This window comes from Chelonia mydas, chromosome 7 (genome assembly GCF_015237465.2).
Source record: "Chelonia mydas isolate rCheMyd1 chromosome 7, rCheMyd1.pri.v2, whole genome shotgun sequence".
In the NCBI taxonomy this organism is placed as follows: domain Eukaryota; kingdom Metazoa; phylum Chordata; order Testudines; family Cheloniidae; genus Chelonia; species Chelonia mydas.
In genome coordinates, this window is record NC_057853.1 from 41,995,306 (window position 1) to 42,017,877 (window position 22,572).

The 22,572-nt window shown below is 41.8% G+C and overlaps 1 protein-coding gene across 2 annotated transcripts in view; it reads left to right on the forward strand.

Moving 5' to 3' along the window:
* Nucleotides 1-18,552, forward strand: part of SFMBT1 (Scm like with four mbt domains 1) — a 139,431-nt gene extending 120,879 nt beyond the window's left edge. For both annotated transcript variants that reach the window (XM_043551602.1, XM_043551603.1), the window contains exons 14-20: nucleotides 1,772-1,911; nucleotides 5,375-5,484; nucleotides 7,623-7,798; nucleotides 8,553-8,731; nucleotides 9,093-9,338; nucleotides 10,687-10,815; nucleotides 12,807-18,552. In XM_043551602.1, the coding sequence (XP_043407537.1) occupies nucleotides 1,772-1,911; nucleotides 5,375-5,484; nucleotides 7,623-7,798; nucleotides 8,553-8,731; nucleotides 9,093-9,338; nucleotides 10,687-10,815; nucleotides 12,807-12,947 (1,121 nt within the window). In that variant the 3' untranslated portion in view covers nucleotides 12,948-18,552. The remainder of the gene's footprint in view (nucleotides 1-1,771; nucleotides 1,912-5,374; nucleotides 5,485-7,622; nucleotides 7,799-8,552; nucleotides 8,732-9,092; nucleotides 9,339-10,686; nucleotides 10,816-12,806) is intronic.
* Nucleotides 18,553-22,572: the final 4,020 nt, after the last annotated feature.

The window sequence follows — 22,572 nt, forward strand, 5'->3', positions numbered from 1 at the left end:
TACTTTTATATTTATATTTTTTTTATATTTATACATCCATAAATATATTGCATCCATATATGGCAGCTTAAATTCTGAAGGATGCCAAGGTGTTTTACAGACTTCAACTGACATGCAAACTAAAAACAAGGATTACTTCAGCAACATTAAAGTGTAGCAACTGCTGGTGGAAAAAATAGCAGTTTAACAATGCAAAGCAATATTATACAACAGTTTAGGATAGGAAGTAGCAAATAGCTTTTCTGCTTGAAACTGCAAGGGGAATTTAGGGAGCAGTAATTACTGCACTTGAAATTTGTCCAGAACTCTGGTGCTTGATTTACTTATCTTCTCCAATTATATCAGGTGGCTGTGACCTTTGGGTTTTTTTCCCCCCTCCAACTGCATAGTTTCCCTTTAGAATCAGACTTACTTAGAAGAAAGAAAATCTCCCGTTAAATCACCAGCACCATTTCCTTCAGTACATTGGAGTTTTTGTGGACTGCCCCAGGTGCTGACCCAGTGTGACCCTGCCTTGCTTGTTCTAACACCTTCCCAGAAGAAGATAGCATGGGTGCAGGTCATAGACTTGCATGAGATGTAATATATAATCTCATACCATACGTTGCAGAGCCACACACTAGTGTAGGTTTGTCATACTTCTGTGCCCATTTCACCTGTATAATGCCCTCCAATCCACCTCCACTGGGACTTCCAAAGTTTCAAACATGTGAAGAACTTTAAATAGCCAGCTTTTGATTTATGTTTTTGTAATAAATTTACCACAGAAATGTTTCCAGACTGTTCCTTTATCCCCTTTCAACTCCTCCCTCTTTGAACAATATTAGATTTCCCCAAAATGACAATGGCCATAGGTCTCTGACACCAAGTGATCAGGACCAATGACTAGCAGTAAGTTCCAGTATTTTCCATCAGGACTAGAAACGTGTGCTTTATACCTTTTGGAAAGGGAAACTGCCTGCTTTTAATGTGGCTGTATCATATACTTCTAGCCCTTTTCAAGAAACCTCTAAAACTGAATTGGTGGTAACTTGCATATCTTTCTGCGTCTAAAGTCAGGAACCTTGTTTACTCTATCTAGTGTAAGGCTTTTGAAAGGGTATGCATTCTGGAACCTTTTAAAAATGACCTAAAATAGCAAATTCTTATGTCTGCTTTCTATAAAAATGCTGTGGCTCAAAAAAGTGCTGTGTATTCCAGTGGAAAGTTGGTAATCTGCTATTTTTAATGGCCTGAAACTCCCATCTCTAGCCTGGATAAGAAGACATGTGACCCTAAGGCTGTAACTAGTCTGGGAATGAATATTCCCTGTTATGGGCCTCAGAACATGGACACTTTGTAGGAAAAGGAGGCAACCTTTCTCTTGCTGATTTTTTTTTTTTTTTTTTCCCCTCTTAAGTGTTTTTTGCTGCTTAGAATGTTAGAAGTAGCTGCAGGGAATGGATCACTGGCAGAGCACAGATGAGGTGGGCAGTCAAAGGCTCATGATAAATTGCAGAGCTGTGTGACTGGATTTATTTTTGGGCTCACTTTGTTATATGGATATTGCCAATACATAAACAGGGTGTGAGTATGCGTGTAAAATATAAGAAGTACATCTCAGCAACGTCAATTACGGGCAATGCTATAGCTGCAAATGTGACAGTTTAACTCCCAAAATATATGTGGCTTAAACTATTTTACAAAATATTAAGCTTTTCGAGAAGCCAGTCTTGGCTGGGGAGATTGCATTGCATGATCTAAATCTTTGCTGCTGATTTTCATTTCTCAGTTGTAATTAATGGAAAGTACTGCTGTCCAAAAATCTACTTCAACCACCGGTGCTTCTCAGGGCCTTACCTTAACAAAGGGAGAATTGCAGAGCTGCCTCAGTCTGTGGGACCTGGGAACTGCGTTCTTGTCCTTAAAGAGGTGAGAGGGTTATGAGTGTGTAGCTGTGCGTATAGTACTGCATATTAAACTCCAGAGTGACTCTCTAATTAGAGATAGGTAATGGACTAATCAGAATAAGGCAAGGGTTCTCAAATAGGGGGTTGGGACCCCTCAGGGGGTTGCGAGGTTATTACATGGGGGGGTTGCAAGCTGTCAACCTCCACCAAACCCCTCTTTGCCTCCAGCATTTATAATGTTGTTAAATATATAAAAATGTGTTTTTAATTGTAATTTAATCGGAGGCTTGCTATGTGAAAGGAGTCACCAGTACAAAAGTTTGAGAACCACTGATATAAGGGAATGATTATTGTTGGTGAGTGTTCTGTTTCTTGTCTAAAATTAAGCATAAGGTATTGAGTCGTTAGAGATTTGGTAAAATACCTCTGATCCACCAGAGATGTAATCATTTCATTATTATTGCATTTCTTATTTTTGTGTCAAGTAAACCCTAATTAACATTACTGAAAACTACCAGCTGATGTTAGAATAGTTCAGCCCTATTAAAATCCCTATAATATCCAATTAGTTCATAGTATTTTAGCACTTTTTTTTTCTTTGTGCAAAAAAAAAAAAAAGCATTTCAAGCAGCCCAAAAAGCTTCTGTGGTCTATTGTGTTGTGTTGGAATATGTGAAATATGGTTTCTATCCTATGAAAAAAAGTAGAGTGGTGCAAAATATTCCCAACTGAATGGGAAAGCTGTCTTTTTAAATAGTTCTTTGTATTTTGTTGCAGATACTTAATTGGGCCTATGTCTGTGCAAATCTGCCAGATTCATAACTTTTTCACTCACAGGGAGCATTGTGAGTGAAAATGGATACATTTTCCAATTGAAAACTGCCTCTTTTCAACAAAATATTACACAGCAAATCACATGAAAATATCTCTTCTGACAATAGTCATCTTGCTGAATTTTCCGCAACAATATGTCTGGGGTGCGATATCTCCTGAAATGAAATGGTGAATGTTTTTTTTCTTGGGAAATTCCTCGAAAATATTTTTCCCACTTCAGCACAACTCTCCCAAAATGAATAGAATGTGGGTTAAGTGTGGGAGTTAACTCCCAGTCCTCTGCTTTATTGCATCAAACAAAAATCAGGAAGCAAAGATCATAGGGAAGACTTTCTCAAGCCTCTTGTGACAGCCACTTCTAAGTTTATGATTTTAATGGAAAATTCAAACCATGCCATGTATAAAAATCACGGTAGTCTTGCATACACTAGGAAAATCTGTAAGCATTTTCCTGTCCTTTGGTGACAGCCAAGATGGTGGTCAAAAGACCGAACCCCATCTACAGCTTCTACCATTGTTATCATTTGCAGAGGTGCACCACTGCAGAAATGTACATTTTTTCTGATGCAGATCAACTTTCTGTGTGTGTGTAAACACTTTGCATGAACTGGAGGTTAAAAAAAAAAAAAAAGAGTAAGCCACAGTTGAATACTGTAGCTGAGTTTTCAGAGTTAGATAAACTAATACCCTCAATAAACTTGCAGCTAAGCAGGTTAAAGATAATCAAATTGTATGCTTTGGGTGTAAGGTGACTGCCATGAGGCTTGGGAAATAGTTAATTGTAACTTAAGGTGTACAGTTGGCCAGGCAGCTTTATGGGGGCACAGGAGTCGCCTTCCTCTGAAGCATATGGCATCAGCAACTGCCCAAGGCAGGATGCTGGCCTTGATGAACCATTGGTTTGATCTGTCATGACAAATTTGTATTCCTGTGAGAAAGCACCAGATTATAGAAGCTGCCTCTGGGAGAGACCTTCGTTGCATGTTAAATGTCATTAATGGGTGTTTGTTTTGTTTTTGTTTTTTTTAAATAGTAGCTTTTGTGCTCATTGAGTAGAGAAATGGTGTTCTCTCATGGACAGAATATGGTACAAATGCACAAGATCCTTTGTGGAGGTGCTTTTGCACCCTTTCTAGGAGTGATGATCCTTGGTTTGTCTCTTCACTTGTTAAATGCAAATGTTGCTAGCTCTTCCCACATTGGATTCTGTTATGTTGATACAGATGTTTCATTTCGTAGAGGGTGAATTGAATAGTTTAATTTGCTTCACTATGGACTTCTACAGCTCTTTTGAGCAAGGCTCGGGGTACTCCACAGCAAGCTGAGCCTAGGTATACAACAAGGCTTCTGGATTCTGCAGTACCCCCTGTGTGGCAGACTGGAAATTCTGTGGCAGCTCCGTTTAAATTAAAAAAAGGCCTGACTTTCAGAAGTGCTGATGAATACCCACAAATCCTACCAAAGTCAGTAGCAGCTACAGGTGTTCATCATCTTTGAAAATCCATCCAAGAGTTGAATTACGAAAATGACTACTACAATCAATATAATACCCCTTGTGTTTATATTGATGTGCTCAATATATTTTATCCTGCCCCTCATTTTTGGTTTTAGATGTATCTGAGTTTTGAGCTGATGCATGTAATCACCTTGAAGAAGCTGATGGGGTAAAGCTGGAGGTTTGGCAAATTGAGGCCTTTGACACCTGGGAATGTGTTTGGAGGTGGTTTGGGACGGTAGGGATAAACATCTTATCTAGATCTTTCTGCTAAAAAGAATAGCGCTAAAATAGTTAACTCTGAAACCTAAAGATGGGTTGAATGTCAAAGTGATTAACACCCCACTGACATATGAGGTTGCTAGTACTTTTCAGAGCTCTTTACTCAGGTTGTCTGCAGAATCAGGAAGGCAACACTGGACTGATAAAATTGCAGATGTGAGCAGATGATCACTGTGACAAAGGCTAGAAACTTTTTTTTAAATGAAGCCTTAGATTCTGGTGCCCAGTTCTGTAGCACATGGCTGATTCCACAGCCAAGAAGTCATTGAGTACACAGGACCATACCTTTTGGGTGATACCCAGAATTATACCCTTTTTCCCCACCCAGAGTCTGTCTTATCTATTTAAATTACAAGCTTTTGGGGGGCAGGCAATCTACTACTCTTCATACAGTGCCCTGCACAATGGCATTCTTGGTTGTCTTTTAGGAACTACCATAATAAACATGATTAATAGTAAAAGCTCAAGAATGAAGTAGCATGCACAGGCAGCAAAATGTCACTGGCATTACCCACAACTGCCTGAGCTTTACAATGTCTACCCTTGAATTAAGTTGGGTGATATGAGATAAGGACAGTGAAGCTCCAAAAATTTCTGGGAGCTGCTGAAATCAGTAATCTTTTGGCAGTCAAATTTTGAAGGCTTGGCAAGACCCTACTTAGACTGTCTGTTATAATTTATCATGTAAGCAGTTGCTTTTTTTCCAAAATCCCACTATGAATGAGTTTTTTTTAATGCTCAGATAGTAGTGGTTTGATGCTAGTTAATTCAGATAAATGGAATTAATCTGCCAATCCACCCTAGCCTGTTAAAACATATTTACTATATGAATAACCTAATGGGTTTTTCCTCCTCCTTTCGTTTCCATTTGTAGGTTCTCACTTTATTAATCAACGCAGCCTACAAACCTAGCCGTGTTCTTCGAGAACTCCAGCTGGATGAGGATGCTGCCTGGCATGGGCATGGAGAGACCCTGAAAGCAAAGTAAATTCCTGCCCCACATCCCAGTCCAACTGATCCCAGCAGTAATATCTTCTACAATCTACATTTTTGTTTAACTATTTGCCTTTTAGGAAAATTACATGAGGTTTGTTCAAGGGAGGGAGGGATAGCTCAGTGGTTTGAGCATTAGCCTGCTAAACCCAGGGTTGTGAGTTCAGTCCTTGAGGGGGCCATTTAGGGATCTGAGGCAAAAATTGGGGATAGGTCCTGCTTTGAGCAGGGGGTTGGACTGGATGATCTCCTGAGGTCCCTTTCAACCCTGATATTCTATGATTCTAAGACAAATAAGGACATTGCAAAACTTAACCCTCCAACTTGTGCAAAATGTTTCAGGAACATCCAGCAGAGTGCAGCTGGTGTGCTGTTGCTTACAGTATCAGGTGTGCTCTGACACTACTTTGATTTCAGTGCAGTATTACTGGAGTAACTAGTACAACATAGCATATGCACTAGCAGATCAGCAGCAAAAGGGTAAAAGATTTGTAATTTGATTGAAGATAATTTTGTGTTTCTGCTTTGAAAGTGTCAGGAAAGGTTTTCAGGCTGTCAGGACCTTCAGCCAAATTCCATAGTGGAAAAAGGTTTCCCTTTAAATATTAGCCTATTTACTGAGCTGGAGTCCAGCACTGGGAAGAGCTGGGTTGGGGAATCCCTTTTACATTTTTGATGCAAATATCCTGCCCAGTGCTCCTGCTGGGCCTTACTGGTCTCTGATTTCACTGTTACTGAGAAACCAATATGTGGCGAGGAACCACAGTGAAAGAACGTTGTGATCATGTTAACATAATAGAATTATTAAACCCAGCAATTTTGAGCCACTTGGTTAACTACCCAAAAGAGAAGAAGGATGGTCCTGTAGTTGAGGCACTGGACTTTTACCCAACCAGGAGATCAGGATTCTGTTTCCAGCTCCACCACAGACTTACTGCATGACCTTAAGCAAGTCACTAGCTCTCTCATTGCCTCCATTCCCCAACTGTAAAATGGACATACTTACCTACCTTGTCGGAGTTCTGTGTACTCAGATATAGTGATGAAGAGTCCATAGAAAAGCTTATGTAAATAAAATAGTGTGAGAAAGGAAAGGTCAGTTTTGAGTGGCTTATTGCAATTATTAAAAATATTCATCTGATTTAACAGTGAGGTCACAGATGAGTGGGCAGGCTACCTATGAAAATCACTGCCTGTTTTTTCTCCATGTTTCAGATTTTAGGGCCATTATGCAATTCTAAATAGAAGAATTGTGGTCTGAGGTATCCCCAATAGACTCACTAGCACATACCACTGGATGTACTAAAAAAGCAAAGCTTGGGAATGGTGCTTGACTCAGCTATACACAACACCCCCACAGCATGTAGTTCCTCCATAAAATCTGTCTGCATCATATAAGGCTAGTGGGCACATAGAAAATGCTCTTTCTTATTGCTTCATCCTCCACAGGCACCAGGGAAAACATTAGTTTGTCGTCTGTAGTCAAAAGAGAAGCTGTCATTCTGGCACATAGAGCCATGGTGTTAGTAGCCTTTCCATTCCTTGATAAGTTGCTGAGTAGGTTGAGGAAGAGTGGCTGGTGGCACAGGGGGGGTTGGTAATGTGATATGTAGCTTTCCACGTCCAGATAACCTGCCAAATGAACCTGAGTTCACTAGGGTCTGTAAGTTATCCATTTAATGGTTGTTCAGTGGCCTCTGCAGTGAGTTGATGGAGTGAATCCAGATCCTAGTAAGCAGGTGTCTACATCCAATGGACATTAATTGGCAATTTTTGCATTACCATCTTAGATTAGATGGTTTAGTCTCCATACTCATATAAAGTATGGGAATATTTCTTCCAAATTATATTGGAAACATACTAGCAGGGCAGTGTGCAAAAGCTTGGCACAGCAACTGCCCATGCTGTACTAGCTTGTTAAATTGTATTCACATGTGCATCTGTCATTTTATGTTGCTGAAGGGAGGGACTTGGTTTTTATGGTTGTTGATCCAAAGCCTTTCACAAGCTCTCTTCAAACTTATTTTGAATATGTAATGTCTGATGTTGATAATGTAATATAGCATCTTTGTCACAGTAAATAACAGTATTAGGACCCGCTAGATTATGATGATATTCTCCAATGGCAGGTACAAAGGGAAGAGTTACCGTGCCACTGTGGAGGTTGTGAGAACAGCAGATCGGGTGGCAGATTTCTGTAGAACAACCTGCATCAAATTGGAATGCTGTCCAAATCTCTTTGGCCCACAGATGGTGCTAGATAAGTGTTCAGAGAACTGCTCTGTCCTGACAAAGACCAAATACAGTGAGTAGATACCAGGGTTTTTTGCCAATGTAATGATCTTCATTTAGACAATGCCTTTGATCCAGAAGGATCTCAAAGTGTGTTACAAATTATATATCACTTCATTCACCCTGATGAGCAGCCCAAGTGCTAATGATATAGACCTAGATATCAATATCTTGGATCAAAACAATGATTATCTGACAGTGAACTGCAACATCATAAAACCAACTATTATGCCTAATGTTGTATTAATTCCTGCTGATGATTTCTAGGACAAAAACTGATTCCAGGATACTTTCATTAAAAGTTATGTCACTCCTGCCACTCTGCTTTAGAACAAACTGCCTCCATAATGTATTTTACTAATTTGAGCTCCTGGCCACAGTGAGAGTAGATTATGTATCATCTCAATAGATCTGTACAGGGGATGCCAAATCCTGCAGAACCCCACCACCACTATCTGCCACTCTATAGCTGATGATATTATTTGCACCAAAATCTGTTCATTTGAGGCCTTTCTCAGAACTAAAGAAATATAATCTCCTTTTGTTGGGTGATTAACTTTATTAATAAACACATATTTAATGTATTGTATTGAGGGAAAGAATAGACCCATTCATGCTGATGTTCTCCACAGTTGGGATTTCTGTTGGAAAGCTTTCTGTTAATGATTCTGCATTCCTGAGGGCTGATAAGTGATAACTAATGATGCTGAAGTTCCATTGCAACACAACGCATGTGAAGCACACACCCTTTGCTTTTGTCTATGTAGCACACTATTATGGGAAGAGGAAAAACAAAAGGATTGGCCGACCACCAGGTGGCCACAGTAATCTGGAAGCAGGCATGAAGAAACCAAGCAAGAGGAGGAAGAGACGAAAACACTTCTTTGTCCATAAGAAAAAACGTTCGTCCACCTCAGTGGACAACTCTCCAGTTGGATCTCTCCAGGTATGCAGCTAGAGAAAACTTGCACAGTACAGTGTATGTTCATAGATTGCCTTGGTGTTGGAACAGGACTCTGTGCACAGCCAGTTACCAGTTCCTTTAGACTCTGTGCAGCCAAACGGTTACTGTAGATCAGAGAGACAAGGTGGGTGAGGTAGTATCTTTCAAAGTCTTATCTCTCTCACTGGCAGAAGTTGATCCAATAAAAGATATTACCTCACCAACCTTGTCTTTTTAATATGCTGGGACCAACATCATTACAGCAGCACTGCATGCAACTGTGAGCGTAAAGATCAGAGACCATCATAGGACTTTTATGTACTAAATTTCCCATTCTAAATTTATTATTTCTCTTCTCCTTCAGGGCAGTGGGGGAGAGGAAGAGGATGACCAGGATGACGTAGATGAAGAATCAATGAGTGAGGACAGCACCTCAGAGCAGCAAGATGAACTGCTTGAAGAGTCGGAAGTGTCTGAGAAGAAATCGCGGTCCTCCTCTCCCACACAAAGTGAACTGTCCCACTGCCTGGCTCAGGATCAAGACAAGCGGAAGAGGAAGCACCGGACCTTTTCCTTCTCTGATGATGAAAATAAACCCCCTTCACCAAAGGTACCTCTGAAAGCACAAAATCTTTTACTTCCTCAGTGATTTGGTCACTTCCCCAGGTGTGGGGAGGGAGATATCATTAATTCAGACTTTTCCTCCATTTGGCAGTTTGCTGTGAATTTCACTAATCATCCTGATTGAAAGTTGCGTTTAATTTCCAATGTACACCTGGAGCATTCTGTGTCCTGTCTTCCCAGTGCTAAATGCAAAAGTGACATTCCTTGAATTGCAAGGAGAAGGGTTGACAGAGCAAATGTTGACTCTAAAGGGGTTTAATATAGCAGCTGTGATGATCTAATCTGTTCACTCAGCCAAGGCCAAAATTCTCTTGTAAGAGGATCATATCTTTGAAATTTATTATCAAAATTATCAGCAAATTTTGCTATTTCTTAAAAATAAAACCCCCCTATTTGTGATGAAGTGACAAGCTGCTGCTGTACCAGACTGTTCCTTCAGAACTCGAGTATGCATTGAATCTGTAATTATTAAAACTTAAAGTTAACATAACTGTAATGAAATGTAGTTTGATTATATCAGGACCCACCCAAAGCTTAAGAAGCTTCTTAAGCATGAAAATAAGAAGGTCCAATGTGCCATTGTCATATTGCTTAAAATGCCATCAGAAGCACTCCATAAAATTTTCACTTCCATCTCCAATACAGGCTGAAAAGCAATACATACCACAACTATCACTTCCACACAACCTTAATGGTGACTTCATATTCTCAGATCATCTCATAACGGTCTATTCATTTGGAAAGTTATTTTGCCCTAATATTGCCAAGGTCACAGCTAAGATTTTGCTTGTGTACTGTATGTGATGCTAGTCTAGACTTCTAGTGTGATACAGTGATAATCAGGGGGAGTTCTGCACCTGAATGGGAAAGATGCATTCTCTTGTTTTCAAAATACGTGTTTTCAGGCCCTGCTCCTACCTGGGAATCCAGGAGCAGAGAGAAATCCAATAAGAGCCTGAGATTGTGCACCACCATACCTGGTGTTAGGCAGGGGCCATGAACTTGAGGGGACTAGCCCTTCCCATGCTCAAAGCAGCATACAAATATTACTGATCTACACGACTTGTCTGGGAGGGAGGCGAGGATACTACCCCAATATAAAAAATGTTAAAATAACGAGTTCGGGGAATTTTTCCAAATGCTGCACAGCAAGCCATTGGCAGAGCTGGGATTTTAGAACTCAGCACTTCCTGACTTCTGATCCTTAGCATTCTGCTCAACTATGCTACCTCTCAAGTTCAGAGTTATTTTAGAAACATGCTATGTGAACATGGCAATATTTTTGGACGTGGCAAATATAACGTTTTGGTGTTTGGGGGGGGCGGGTGGGTTAGGAAATAAAGAATGAAGTTGCCGAAAAGCTGCAGCTGGACAGTAACCCTCTGGAATGGAGCGTGGCTGATGTCGTGCGGTTCCTCAAATCCACAGACTGTGCCCCATTAGCCAGAATTTTCCTGGATCAGGTATGCAACGCTTCTTTTTAAAATACGTGAACCTGCTGCTGCATTATCTGCTGATTGACTGACCACAGGAAACCAGTTTTAATTACTAAAGGGTAAAACATAGTTGCTGCAGTTTTTATAATGTTTTTGATATGGCAAAAAACTTTACACTTTGTTTCTTACAGCTCGTTCTAGCATAGAGGCATTCGATTATGTTCCATTGCTTACTGAACGTTTTGCTATGTGCTGCATTTGATTTCCAAAACTGACTTGGGAGAAAACTGTTACTCAGCAACTAAAACAGGTCACAATGAATTCAGTGGCCTATTTGAAAGAGGATATAGAGCTTGTTATCTTGACCCAAGTAGCACTCCCAGTGTCAAATGATTGGTAAATATTGTACCGTTTACTATAAATAACACTTACAGAGTGCTTTGTAAACCTTAAAGTTTGGAGACTGCTAAATATTTGTTACCAGGCATCACACAGTGCTTTGCTGATGCACTAATGAAGAGGGAGTGTGATAAATAAACAGGGGGATAGCTCCCTTTGATGGACAGCCAGTTAGCTGTAAAATACCTCTTGGTAGCTGTTCTTTACTTGCTTTACCTGTAAAGGGTTAAAAAGTCCCCCAGGTAAAGAAAAAAAAGTTGGCACCTGACCAAAAGAGCCAATGGGAAGGCTAGATTTTTTTTAAATGGGGGGGAAAAAACTTTCCCTTTGTCTGTTGTTTTTCTGGGCTGCAGGAACACGGAGCAGCAATGCTATAAGTAGAAATGCTGTGTAAGGTTTGAACCAGGTATGAACAAATATTTTCCATACGTAGAAGAAATAATTTGGATAGGAAATGTTTAGTTAGATGCTGTCTCGTTTATTTCTTATCTTGTAACGTTTAAGCTAAAACCCCAAGAAGTTAGTTTGGGTGCTTAATTTTTGGAATTGCTCTTTTAAAATCTAGCAAGTGCCTATGTTTTAGCTGTATTTTCTTTCTTTTTGTTTTAATACAATTTACTTTTTTTAAGAACAGGATTGGATTTTTGGTGTCCTAACGGGTTAGGTTTGTGCATGTTGTTTGATTAGCTGATAGCCAAAGAAAACAGCTTTGTTTTCTTTCTCAGCTCTTCCCTGGAGGGGGGTGAAAGGACTTGAGGGTACTCCACAGAGAGGAATTCCCAAGTGCTCCTTCCTGGGTTCAAAGGGGTTTTTTTTGCATTTGGGTGTTGGCAGCATTTACCAAGCCAAAGGTCAGAGAAAAGCTGTATCCTTGGGAGTTTAATACAAGCCTGGACTGGCAAGTATTAACTTTTAGAATCCTTGCAGGCCCCTGCTTTCTGCACTCGGAGTGACAAAGTGGGGATTCAGCCTTGTTTATCACAGGGAGTCATTAGGGAAAGAAACTTTAATCCATATTTAAGAGGGTATCAAAAATACAGCACAAAAGTGAGAATCCTTTTAATGTATTTTTTCATATTACATCTATTTTTCAAAGGTGGATTTTGCTAGTCTTGCCTATTAAGTGCCCAGTACTACAAATTGCCAGGCCCCTCCTTGGTGGTGAACACAAATTTTGCTAAGGGCGTAATATGAAGGCTGTAGGTGTTATTGAGGGTGTAATTTGGCTGGCACAACTTGTATTACAGTGTGGGGATGCATGAGAACACAACCCAGATTGCTTCTCTGAACACAGACTGAGTTTGCAGGGCTAGAAATTAGGAAAAAAACATTACTTGTAAACTGAATACATTTTCTCTGGAACCATTGAGACAGTAAGGATGAAACCATATGATATCTTGTTTAGACAATTTAGAATGGACCTGCACTTCAAGATGAGGAAGGAAGGAAGCAAGTAGGTGATGAGAGGGAGATTTCTAGCTCAATGAGGCAGCACAAGTGAAACAGCAAATTCCTAGAGGTAGAGAGTCATGAGCTGAAACTCGAGGAAGCCAAAATTTGAATGGGAGTAAATGAGCAACTAATTCTACCTTACCAATGTTTTGTTTGTCTCCTGACAGGAAATAGATGGTCAGGCTCTTCTCCTGCTCACCCTCCCCACTGTTCAGGAGTGCATGGACTTGAAACTTGGGCCAGCCATTAAACTTTGCCACCACATTGAAAGGGTCAAACTTGCTTTTTATCAGCAGTTTGCTAACTGAGGAGTGGCCAAATGGAAGTGGACCTTTGGAAGCACAACTGCAGCAACATGCTCCTCCCTTTCTGGCAGCGAAAGCCAAATGGGGTTAAAGTGAGGCTCCAGTTCTGGTGACCTACAAACATCTGTTCAGCCACAGTTTTGCACTTTGAGGGAAGGAAGACAACATCTGGAGCAAAATGTCAATGCAAACATAGCAGCTGCCCTACCAGCTGGCTGCTAGCTTGGGAACATGAGTCTCTCACTCTGATCATGCCTTTTTTAATTTTTAAAAAATGGTTACAGAAACGTTTCCTATAAGGAGACAGACGTTTCAAGAGTTCTGGTGGTGCAGAATTAAAAAAGATAAAGGAGAGACGGATGCCATGTAAGTGAGAAGGCAGCTACTGGAAAATGTTTTTCCTATTCCTAACCAATCAAGAAGAACTCCATTTCCTTTCTCCGAAAGAGAACATTTGCTTTAAGACCGCACTAGCTTTGGGATGTGCTCTTTACACATCAGCGCTTTTTTTTTTTTAATTTAAATTAGCTCATTGTCAGGACAATGATGTGGCCACAGGGTTCTGAATGTACAGTATAGCAAGAGTGTTGTTTCTTTTATATTCGTGTTTTGGGATTTTTTTTTTAAACTACCTCTGCCCGCCTGCACAGTAAAAGTGGTTACTGAGGATGGGAGGGGGTTAATTCTTTTGAGAAGTTCATTGGTAGCTGTACAGCAGCTGCTGTTCCTTAGAGAGATCTAAAGCTCAAAACCTTATCACCATGGAGCTCTGATCTCCAGGTAAGCTCTTTTCCAAAGCTGTGACTGAAAACAGCATACATTTGTTTGGCACTTCAGGAGCATCATCTTTTTTCCCTTAGGAGGAGTTTGGAAAATAGACTCTCTCTCTCTGTCTCTCTGTCTCTCTGTCTGTCTCTCTCTCTCTGTGTTGGGGGTGGGAGAAAGGGAAAGGGCTCCCTTTTCTGCATCCTGGCTGTCAGGTAGAATTACTGGACCTATCTTTTAAAAACATGGCTTGAATCTCTTTGTCCCTTTTCTACATGTACAAAGTAGCTGGGATCATAGTAGAGCATGTTAAATGCTGCTCTTCTCCCTGCCCTCACTACATGAATCTCAGGTCATGTGTAAACTAGGAAAATTCACCATCAGTTCAGCTCCACCAGAGAAAGCAAGTGTGGGAGCCGCAGTGTGGACATGACTCAGGTTTTTTTTACTCAGAGAAGGCCATTTGGTAAAAGTGATTGAAAACTAAGCCCTGCCTACACTGACTTCTTCCCGTGGAGCTGCACTAGTGGTGACCTGCATGTCAGACCTGAATGGAATCAGATAGCCATCATAAGGAGTTCTGCACAGCTGTTCTCTTCATAAGCTTTTAGTGGGCAACAGAGCCAACCTTACTGTCTAATACTGCTGTGTGAAATGGCATCAAACCTCGGACCCACTTGAAAATGAGCACTCAGTTCCAGATTCCATTCATCAACCTCTGCCTGTATTCGTAAATGTCTGGGGGAACATGAGCTAAGATTTTACATATAGGTGGGAAATCGGAAAGCATGCCTCCCCTGCTTTTCCCTCCACTCAAACTCACTCCTGCAGAAAGCCCTGAGGCAGGTACTAGGATACTTGAAGAAAGTAGGGGATGCTGGTGCTTGCTAAGGGAATTTGTTTGACGAGGCAATGCAGGAAAGATATGTTTATTGGCTTCCAGGATGTATGGTAGCTAGAGACTGACCATAGAGGCAGTCTGAGCTCCATGCAAGCCTACTGGGTTTAGTCCCTAGGATGTTGTTAGAACCAAACTGTAGGGTTCAGTTAGGGAATCCTTTGTAAACTGAAAACTGTAGGATTCACCTTGTCCTAGTGTCCATTCCTGGCCTATCCAAGACACTGAGGGGAAGTGAATGCAGTGAAGCCTCTTTCACTGAGAGCAGCTCTGGATAAGCAGAGTGTTTCTTTTGCTGCACGTCTCTTAGAATACTTCAGTCAAGGCAAAAATATTTAGAGAAGTGCTAAATTCCAAAGAATCCTTCTCCTCCACCCTAAAATGAAAATCTAAATGTAAGACAAACTATTTACCCGTTCGTACCCTTGGGGGGGGGGGGGTGTTGAGAGTGAGATGCACACTCCTTTCGTTTGTTTTTCAATCCATAGCTAGCGAGGTTTAAAACAAATTTTTATTGAAATCCTGTTCCAAGCCCTCCCAATATGCATCTAATAATGGAAATTTTGGTCCTTGATTTTTCCCTTGGGGAAATGGAGTGACTTTTGGCACTTTGCCTTGACAGACTTGACCAACAGGCAACATCAGGGCTGGACAATCATGCAGAACAAGGTTTCTACGACCCTCTATTTAATTGAAGGAAAAGCTGACTCCAAGCTCTGATGGCTCTGTAGCCAAGACTGCTACATTTCCCTCCTGATAAAAATGGGTGTATTTAGGTAGATGTCAGAAAATAACGGAACTTAAACATAAAGAGATATTTAACAAACTTTTTATCACAAAGTCTAGGGTTTTGTTTTAAAGTATAAATTTCATACTCCATTTGTGAGCTGCTTCAGAGGCCAGTGAAGTAGCTACAGGTCACCTTGGGCATGTTTTATAGGCTGATTTTTCTGCCTCACTTTGGAAGGCATTGGCAGTCTGGTCCCAATGGGATCCACTTTTATTTGAGTTTTCAAAAGGGATGTTTTCCGTTGTTTGTGTATAATGTTTCTATGCTGCACACGTGTTCTTGTACACTTCACTTCCTGGGGAAAATGCACTCTGTCTTTATTGCTAGATTTAAAGGGGATATTTGGGGATTGCCTATGGATGATCTTTTTATTTGATACTGTTTTAAAAGATCCTTTTCCATCTACAATACAAAGAGTTATTTTGGCTTGTATCTGTTGATCTTGCACTGACATGACTTGAAATAGGCTCACATGCTACTATAGTTTCTTTGTTTCTGCAGAATTAGATAGCTTTGAGTAGCTTGTTGGGTGAATCTTGGCATTAGGCTAATCATATCTTCATCAGCAGGTATTGCTGTGACCTCACCTGGCTTCAGGGATTATACTGTATCCACTTGCCATAAGTGTTGCATGGGAGGTGGGGGGAATTAAGGGCAATGGCATTTGCAAGTCTCTAGGGAATTATCACTACAGGAAAATGAGCTCCTTATTAGGTACCACTTATTGTATATACAGAGGTAAAGGAGGCTCTTCCATGGCTGACCAGTGGAGGAGCACAGGATTTACTTTTCCTGCCTCCCTCACTTCTTTTAATATTATAAACTTGAGTGGTGCATTATACAGTCTGAGTTTAGCACATCATAGCTTTAGAAAACAGGGTGTTACCCGCATAGCATTTACTTACAGGGCTACATTTAGCCATGTTGGGCAAGCAGATTTCATTAGTGGGTATTGAACTCCCTGCACTAGTAGAAAATGAGCCCATAGCAGAGAGGCGCTTGGTCTCTAAAAATGTGCATATATAACATCCCTTGGATGGCAAGTTAACATGACCCAGTTACTGTCAGGTGCAAGAGCAGCTTTTAGCCTACTCTCCCAAACAGGCAGAGAGGAACGGAAAGAGACCCTTCCAAAAAGGGAAAGGTACAAGACTGATCTAAAGCTACTTTCAATTTTTTTCTAGAATTTTTTAAAAAATCAAGTCACTGTCTGAGGAACCAAGTAGAAAGCCATTCACATTTGAGGATGGTACAGAAGTCCAAAGAGCTTGCCAGACCCTTATGGATTTGATAAAGACAGCATGTTTGGTGGGACTCAGGTGTAGTTTTTAGATTCTGCCTATCACAACACTAAGAGTTCTCTGTTGTGGTAACAGACTTTGGTGCTAGATTTCTTATTCCCAGTTCTAATGATATATATAGAGAAGAGAGGACTGTTAAGTTGCTAAGTTCAAAGCAATATAAATATATTTATTACTTGCAGGACTTAGCACTCCATTTTTCCACATGATGTACAAAGATTTTATACATAACTAGCACGAGGCTTGATTGGCTTATGAGATCTTGATGGCAGCCAAATAGGCTCTGCAAACCCATCAAATTCTGCAGTTTAAGATTGGATAGGAAACGGATGCCTTTGCACATCCATCCCACTGTTGTGTTCAGGACAAAAGAGCAAGGCAAGTATGTTGGCAAGAAAAGTCACTGGATTTGGTAACCTTATCATAAGCCAAAAATATGATACCATACATAGCTTCTTCCGAACTAGCTTTTGTAGAACTGGTTACTGCCTACTGTGAGTTTTGAATACATTCACTAAGCACAAAGGCCCAGTCCTCACAGGTATTTAGGCTCCTAACTTCCATTGAAATGAGTTGAAGTTAGGAGGCTAAAATACCTTTGAGGATCTGGGCCAATTGAACTGAGTGTGTCTGAAGACTTCTTAAATGTTGGTTGAACACTATTTCAAATTAATGATGTTCTGAGCCACATTTTAGTGTGTTGCCTAACTTTTCCCAAATCATACAAATAGCCTTGTTTTTGAAGGCAGCCTTATGGGTGAAAGGTTAGAGTGGGTCATGGTTGGATACACTAATTATGGTATAAGCTTCATTATTGTAATTTGCCTTTTTTTTAATATCATATTTGAAAACTGACCAGCAAAAATGGAGTAGAAGATTGGTAGGACTTCAGTGTCTCCATGCTGGATTCTAGCTCACCATAAATTGGATCTGTCAATGTGCTGCAGCATATCACACACGGCAGATGAAATTGTTTGATCAGAAGACAAACGTGCTCTGTTTAGTCTGACACCAGTGGTGAGAGGCTGAGCCCTAAGCCATGGAAGTCAGCAGATCTCACTCTGACAAACTTCAGAAGCCGAGGATCTAAGTGACTTAGCACAATCAAGCTGACACCTGTGATTGGCTCTGCTGTCCCATGAGTACCTGTGAAAGTCTCCAGCATTGCGTGAGGAATCAGATCTGGCTTTAGTGGTGAGGCTGAAGCTCTTGGTCAAGCAGGGTGAATGCATAGCTGAGTTTGTGAAGTCCAGGCAAAAATGAATACCTGCTTCTTCCAGAAGTCATCTAGCTCCAGTTTCCAAGAAGCCTCATGGGAAGATACTTCCTGTGTTTCTCTTGAGGTCTCATGTTTCTCCTCCCTGTTCTTTTGTTTGTTTTTTCACTTGTGTTAAAGCCTTTGTAGACAATCAGAGGTCTGCTGGGAGGTTCCATCCTGGCTAGTATCATCACCATGCATAGGCCTCTTTCTTATACTAAATCATTGGAATTGATGCACTTTTCCTGTGTTTTGCCTTTTTAAATTTGCTGCTTGTTCTTCAACCAACCAACCAACAAAACCCAATTTAAATGCATATTGTGTTTGTGTCCTTCCTGCTTGCTTTTTTTCTTGTTTTTTATATAATATATGCATTGAGAGTGAAATATGAAATGGAGAAGAAATATGCACAAGAAAATATGCCTATCAAGTCCCATCATTTTTGATAGGTATAGCAATTTAATCAAAAGGTTTTTAAAAATATTTTGGATGAATATTTTGCTTCTTTCTGTGTAAATAAGAGTGTATATAAGTTTGTGGTATATTATGACAGTTTTAAGTGGTTGCAAGAAAATTAAAAAACAAAACAAAAAACAGCTATTGCAGGGTTGTTTTTGTTTTTAATACAGTTGGGGGTAATGTTTTGTACACAAGATGGAAATCAGGGGGAAAAATGCAGCTTTCTCTTTCCAATATGATAATTTGGGAACTTCATATGAAAGTTAAGTGCAAAGTACTTTACCACATCAGTTAACTAAGCCACACAATTCTTCTGTTAGTAGTTTTTCTGAGGTTGTGCAGCCCCATCACGTGCTAAGTCCTGTTTTTTACCTATGCTTTCTTCCTTAGGGAGGACAGTTTTGGTGTTCTGTAAGTTGGAAAAATTGAGGCAGAGAAGGATGGTAGCTTCCCCAGATCATGCAGTAGGTCAGTGGTGGAGATGAAAATAAAATCTTAGGAGTCCTTTGATCCATATTCTTCATCACTTTCCTTAACTGACCACAAGAGTACTGTTAAGTACAATTAAAACCAAACCATGTGGCAGCCTAATTATGCTGCTGCTGGCACTCCATCAGAACAGAATTTATTTTTATTCATTTAACTCTGCACTTTTTAAAAAACAAAATAAAATAAAAAAATCTGGCTAAGCTCCTGTGGCACTGAGTTTCACAGGGCAACTTTGATTTAAAAAAAAATAGCATTCCTTTCATGAGGCTTTTATTCTGGTTTTCAGTAAATGAGTGAGTGCCTTACAGTTTGTTCCCCTGCGTACAGCTTAATTGCCCTGTACAAATTTTACACCACCCACTTAAAACAAGTGAGATGTAGCAGTGGGAGTGGGATAGAATTGCTTCTTCTTAATTGAACTGAAATCCTGTATATTAAAAGATATTTTTAAGTTACATCAACATTTGCTTATATAGCACCTTGCATCACAGAGGTGCCTAATATTTTGCAAATTGTGTGGTCAGTGAAGACTGTCTTTTGCCCCTTTTAAACCTTGAGCTTTGTCAGAGGGGAGCCCCACAAGAGCCATGTCAGCTTGCAACTGCTGTGAGCACAATGAGAGTTGTTACGGGAGATGCTCAGTTGGAAGCCTGGAGTGTGGGGCTCCTTGGTGAGTAAAAACTTGGTCCCAAAGCTATAACTTATTTCTGTGAGGTGTCCAATGTTCTGTGCATGCCAGATGCACTGTAAGTTTAACCAGCCTGAGAGTCCTATTCATGGAAAATACAGGTACAAAGGCCTAATGGAGTTTATAACCTTATAACCAGCTAAGTCATCAGAGCTTGGAACCTGCATGTGCACCACTGATGAAATATGGGAGTGAACTTACTCATGTAGAGTGGTGGTGTTAAGGGGGTGCAGTGCTAGACAATACCGTGGTCCGTGTGACTGTTACCCCTCCTGGGTGAGCTGTTGTTTGGTGAGCTGTGCCCTACTTGAATCCTTCTTTGAGCGATTGCTCATGTGTATTCCCCAATAAATGTGCATGCTCGCCACATGCACCGGTGCCGGAAGTTTTTCCCCTAGCAGTACTCGTAGCGGGGACCCCTGGAGTGGCACCTCCATGGCGCGGTATAAAGGGCGCTGCGCATTCTCCCCACCCTCAGGTCCTTCTTGCCGCCAATGGAGATGCTTCAGAACTGCTCTGCTCCAGCTTCTCTGTAGCTCGTCCCCAGAACTGCTTGTTCATTCCATGTATGGTACTTGTAGTTAGTTAGTTTTAGTTCAGCTAGAGCTCCATGGCCAGGGCATGCCCCATGCCCCGGGTTTTAAGTCGTGCGACACTTGTAGGCAATTTATGCCAGTGAGGAATCCACACGTGGACTGTTTATGCTGTTTGGGGGAAACCATCTCAGCGATTGCTGCAAGATTTGCAAGTCGTTTAAGCCTCGGACCAAGAGAGAAAGGGACATTAGGCTCCAGGCTATTCTGCAACAACTATTCTGCTATGTTAGCAACAAGAAGAAAGTCAAGGAAAGTGTGGGCCCCTTACTGAATGAGGGAGGCAACCTAGTGACAGAGGATGTGGAAAAAGCTAATGTACTCAATGCTTTTTTCGCCTCTGTCTTCACGAACAAGGTCAACTCCGAGACTGCTGCACTGGGCAGCACAGCATGGGGAGGAGGTGACCAGCCCTCTGTGGAGAAAGAAGTGGTTCAGGACTATTTAGAAAAGCTGGACGAGCACAAGTCCATGGGGCCGGATGCGCTGCATCCGAGAGTGCTAAAGGAGTTGGCGGATGTGATTGCAGAGCCATTGGCCATTATCTTTGAAAACTCATGGCGATCGGGGGAGGTCCCGGATGACTGGAAGAAGGCTAATGTAGTGCCCATCTTTAAAAAATGGAAGGAGGAGGATCCTGGGAGCTACAGGCCAGTCAGCCTCACATCGGTCCCTGGAAAAATCATGGAGCAGGTCCTCAAGGAATCAATTCTGAAGCACTTAGAGGCGAGGAAAGTGATCAGGAACAGTCGGCATGGATTCACCAAGGGCAAGTCATGCCTGACTAATCTAATTGCCTTCTATGACGAGATTACTGGCTCTGTGGATGAGGGGAAAGCAGTGGACGTGTTGACTTTAGCAAAGCTTTTGACACGGTCTCCCACAGTATTCTTGCCAGCAAGTTAAAGAAGTATGGGCTGGATGAATGGACAATAAGGTGGATAGAAAGCTGGCTAGATTGTCGGGCTCAACGGGTAGTGATCAATGGCTCCATGTCTAGTTGGCAGCCGGTGTCAAGTGGAGTGCCCCCCAAGGGTCGGTCCTGGGGCCGGTTTTGTTCAATATCTTCATTAATGATCTGGAGGATGGTGTGGATTGCACCCTCAGCAAGTTTGCAGTTGGCACTAAACTGGGAGGAGCAGTAGATACGCTGGAGGGTAGGGATAGGATACAGAGGGACTAGACAAATTAGAGGATTGGGCCAAAAGAAATCTGATGAGGTTCAACAAGGACAAGTGCAGACTTCTGCACTTAAGACGGAAGAATCCCATGCACTGCTACAGAATAGGGACCGAATGGCTAGGCAGCAGTTCTGCAGAAAAGGACCTAGGGGTTACAGTGGACGAGAAGCTGGATATGAGTCAACAGTGTGCCCTTGTTGCCAAGAAGGCCAGTGGCATTTTGGGATGTAGAAGTAGGGGCATTGCCAGCAGATCGAGGGACGTGATCGTTCCCCTCTATTCGACATTGGTGAGGCCTCATCTGGAGTACTGTGCCCAGTTTTGGGCCCCAAACTACAAGAAGGATGTGGAAAAATTGGAAAGCGTCCAGCGGAGGGCAACAAAAATGATTAGGGGACTGGAACACATGACTTATGAGAAGAGGCTGAGGGAACTGGGATTGTTTAGTCTGCGGAAGAGAAGAATGAGGGGGGATTTGATAGCTGCTTTCAACTACCTGAAAGGGGGTTCCAAAGAGGATGTATCTAGACTGTTCTCAGTGGTAGCAGATGACAGAACAAGGAGTAATGGTCTCAAGTTGCAGTGGGGGAGGTTTAGGTTGGATATTAGGACAAACTTTCCCCCTAGGAGGGTGGTGAAGCACTGGAATGCGTTACCTAGGGAGGTGGTGGAATCTCCCTCCTTTGAAGTTTTTAAGGTCAGGCTTGACAAAGCCCTGGCTGGGATGATTTAGTTGAGGATTGGTCTTGCTTTGAGCAGGGGGTTGGACTAGATGATCTCATGAGGTCCCTTCCAACCCTGATATTCTATGATTCTATGATGGAGTCGGCGCTGACCCCGGCTCTGGTGTGCCGCTCCGAGTCTGCACCAGGCACCATGGTGTTGGTGCATGGCAACCCTTCAGCACCATCAACTAGTCGGCACCGCTCCCGTAACCGGGGCATGCCAAGAAGGCTAGCTAAAGGCCTTCTTCACCGCAGCACCGGAGTAAACCCAGGACAGAGGCTTAGACCCATGTTGTGCAGTCCTCAATCCCCACCGGCCCCTAGGCCTCCGACTCAAGTCAAGCGGAGTAGCCTGGCCCATTCGGAGCAGGCCTCCCCGGATGTCCGGATGCCCTCCACATTGGAGGCTCTGCTGGCAGCCCAGGATGTTATGTCCGTGCTGGTACCCGGAGCACCGCCGATGTCAGCCCCACGCTCCAGT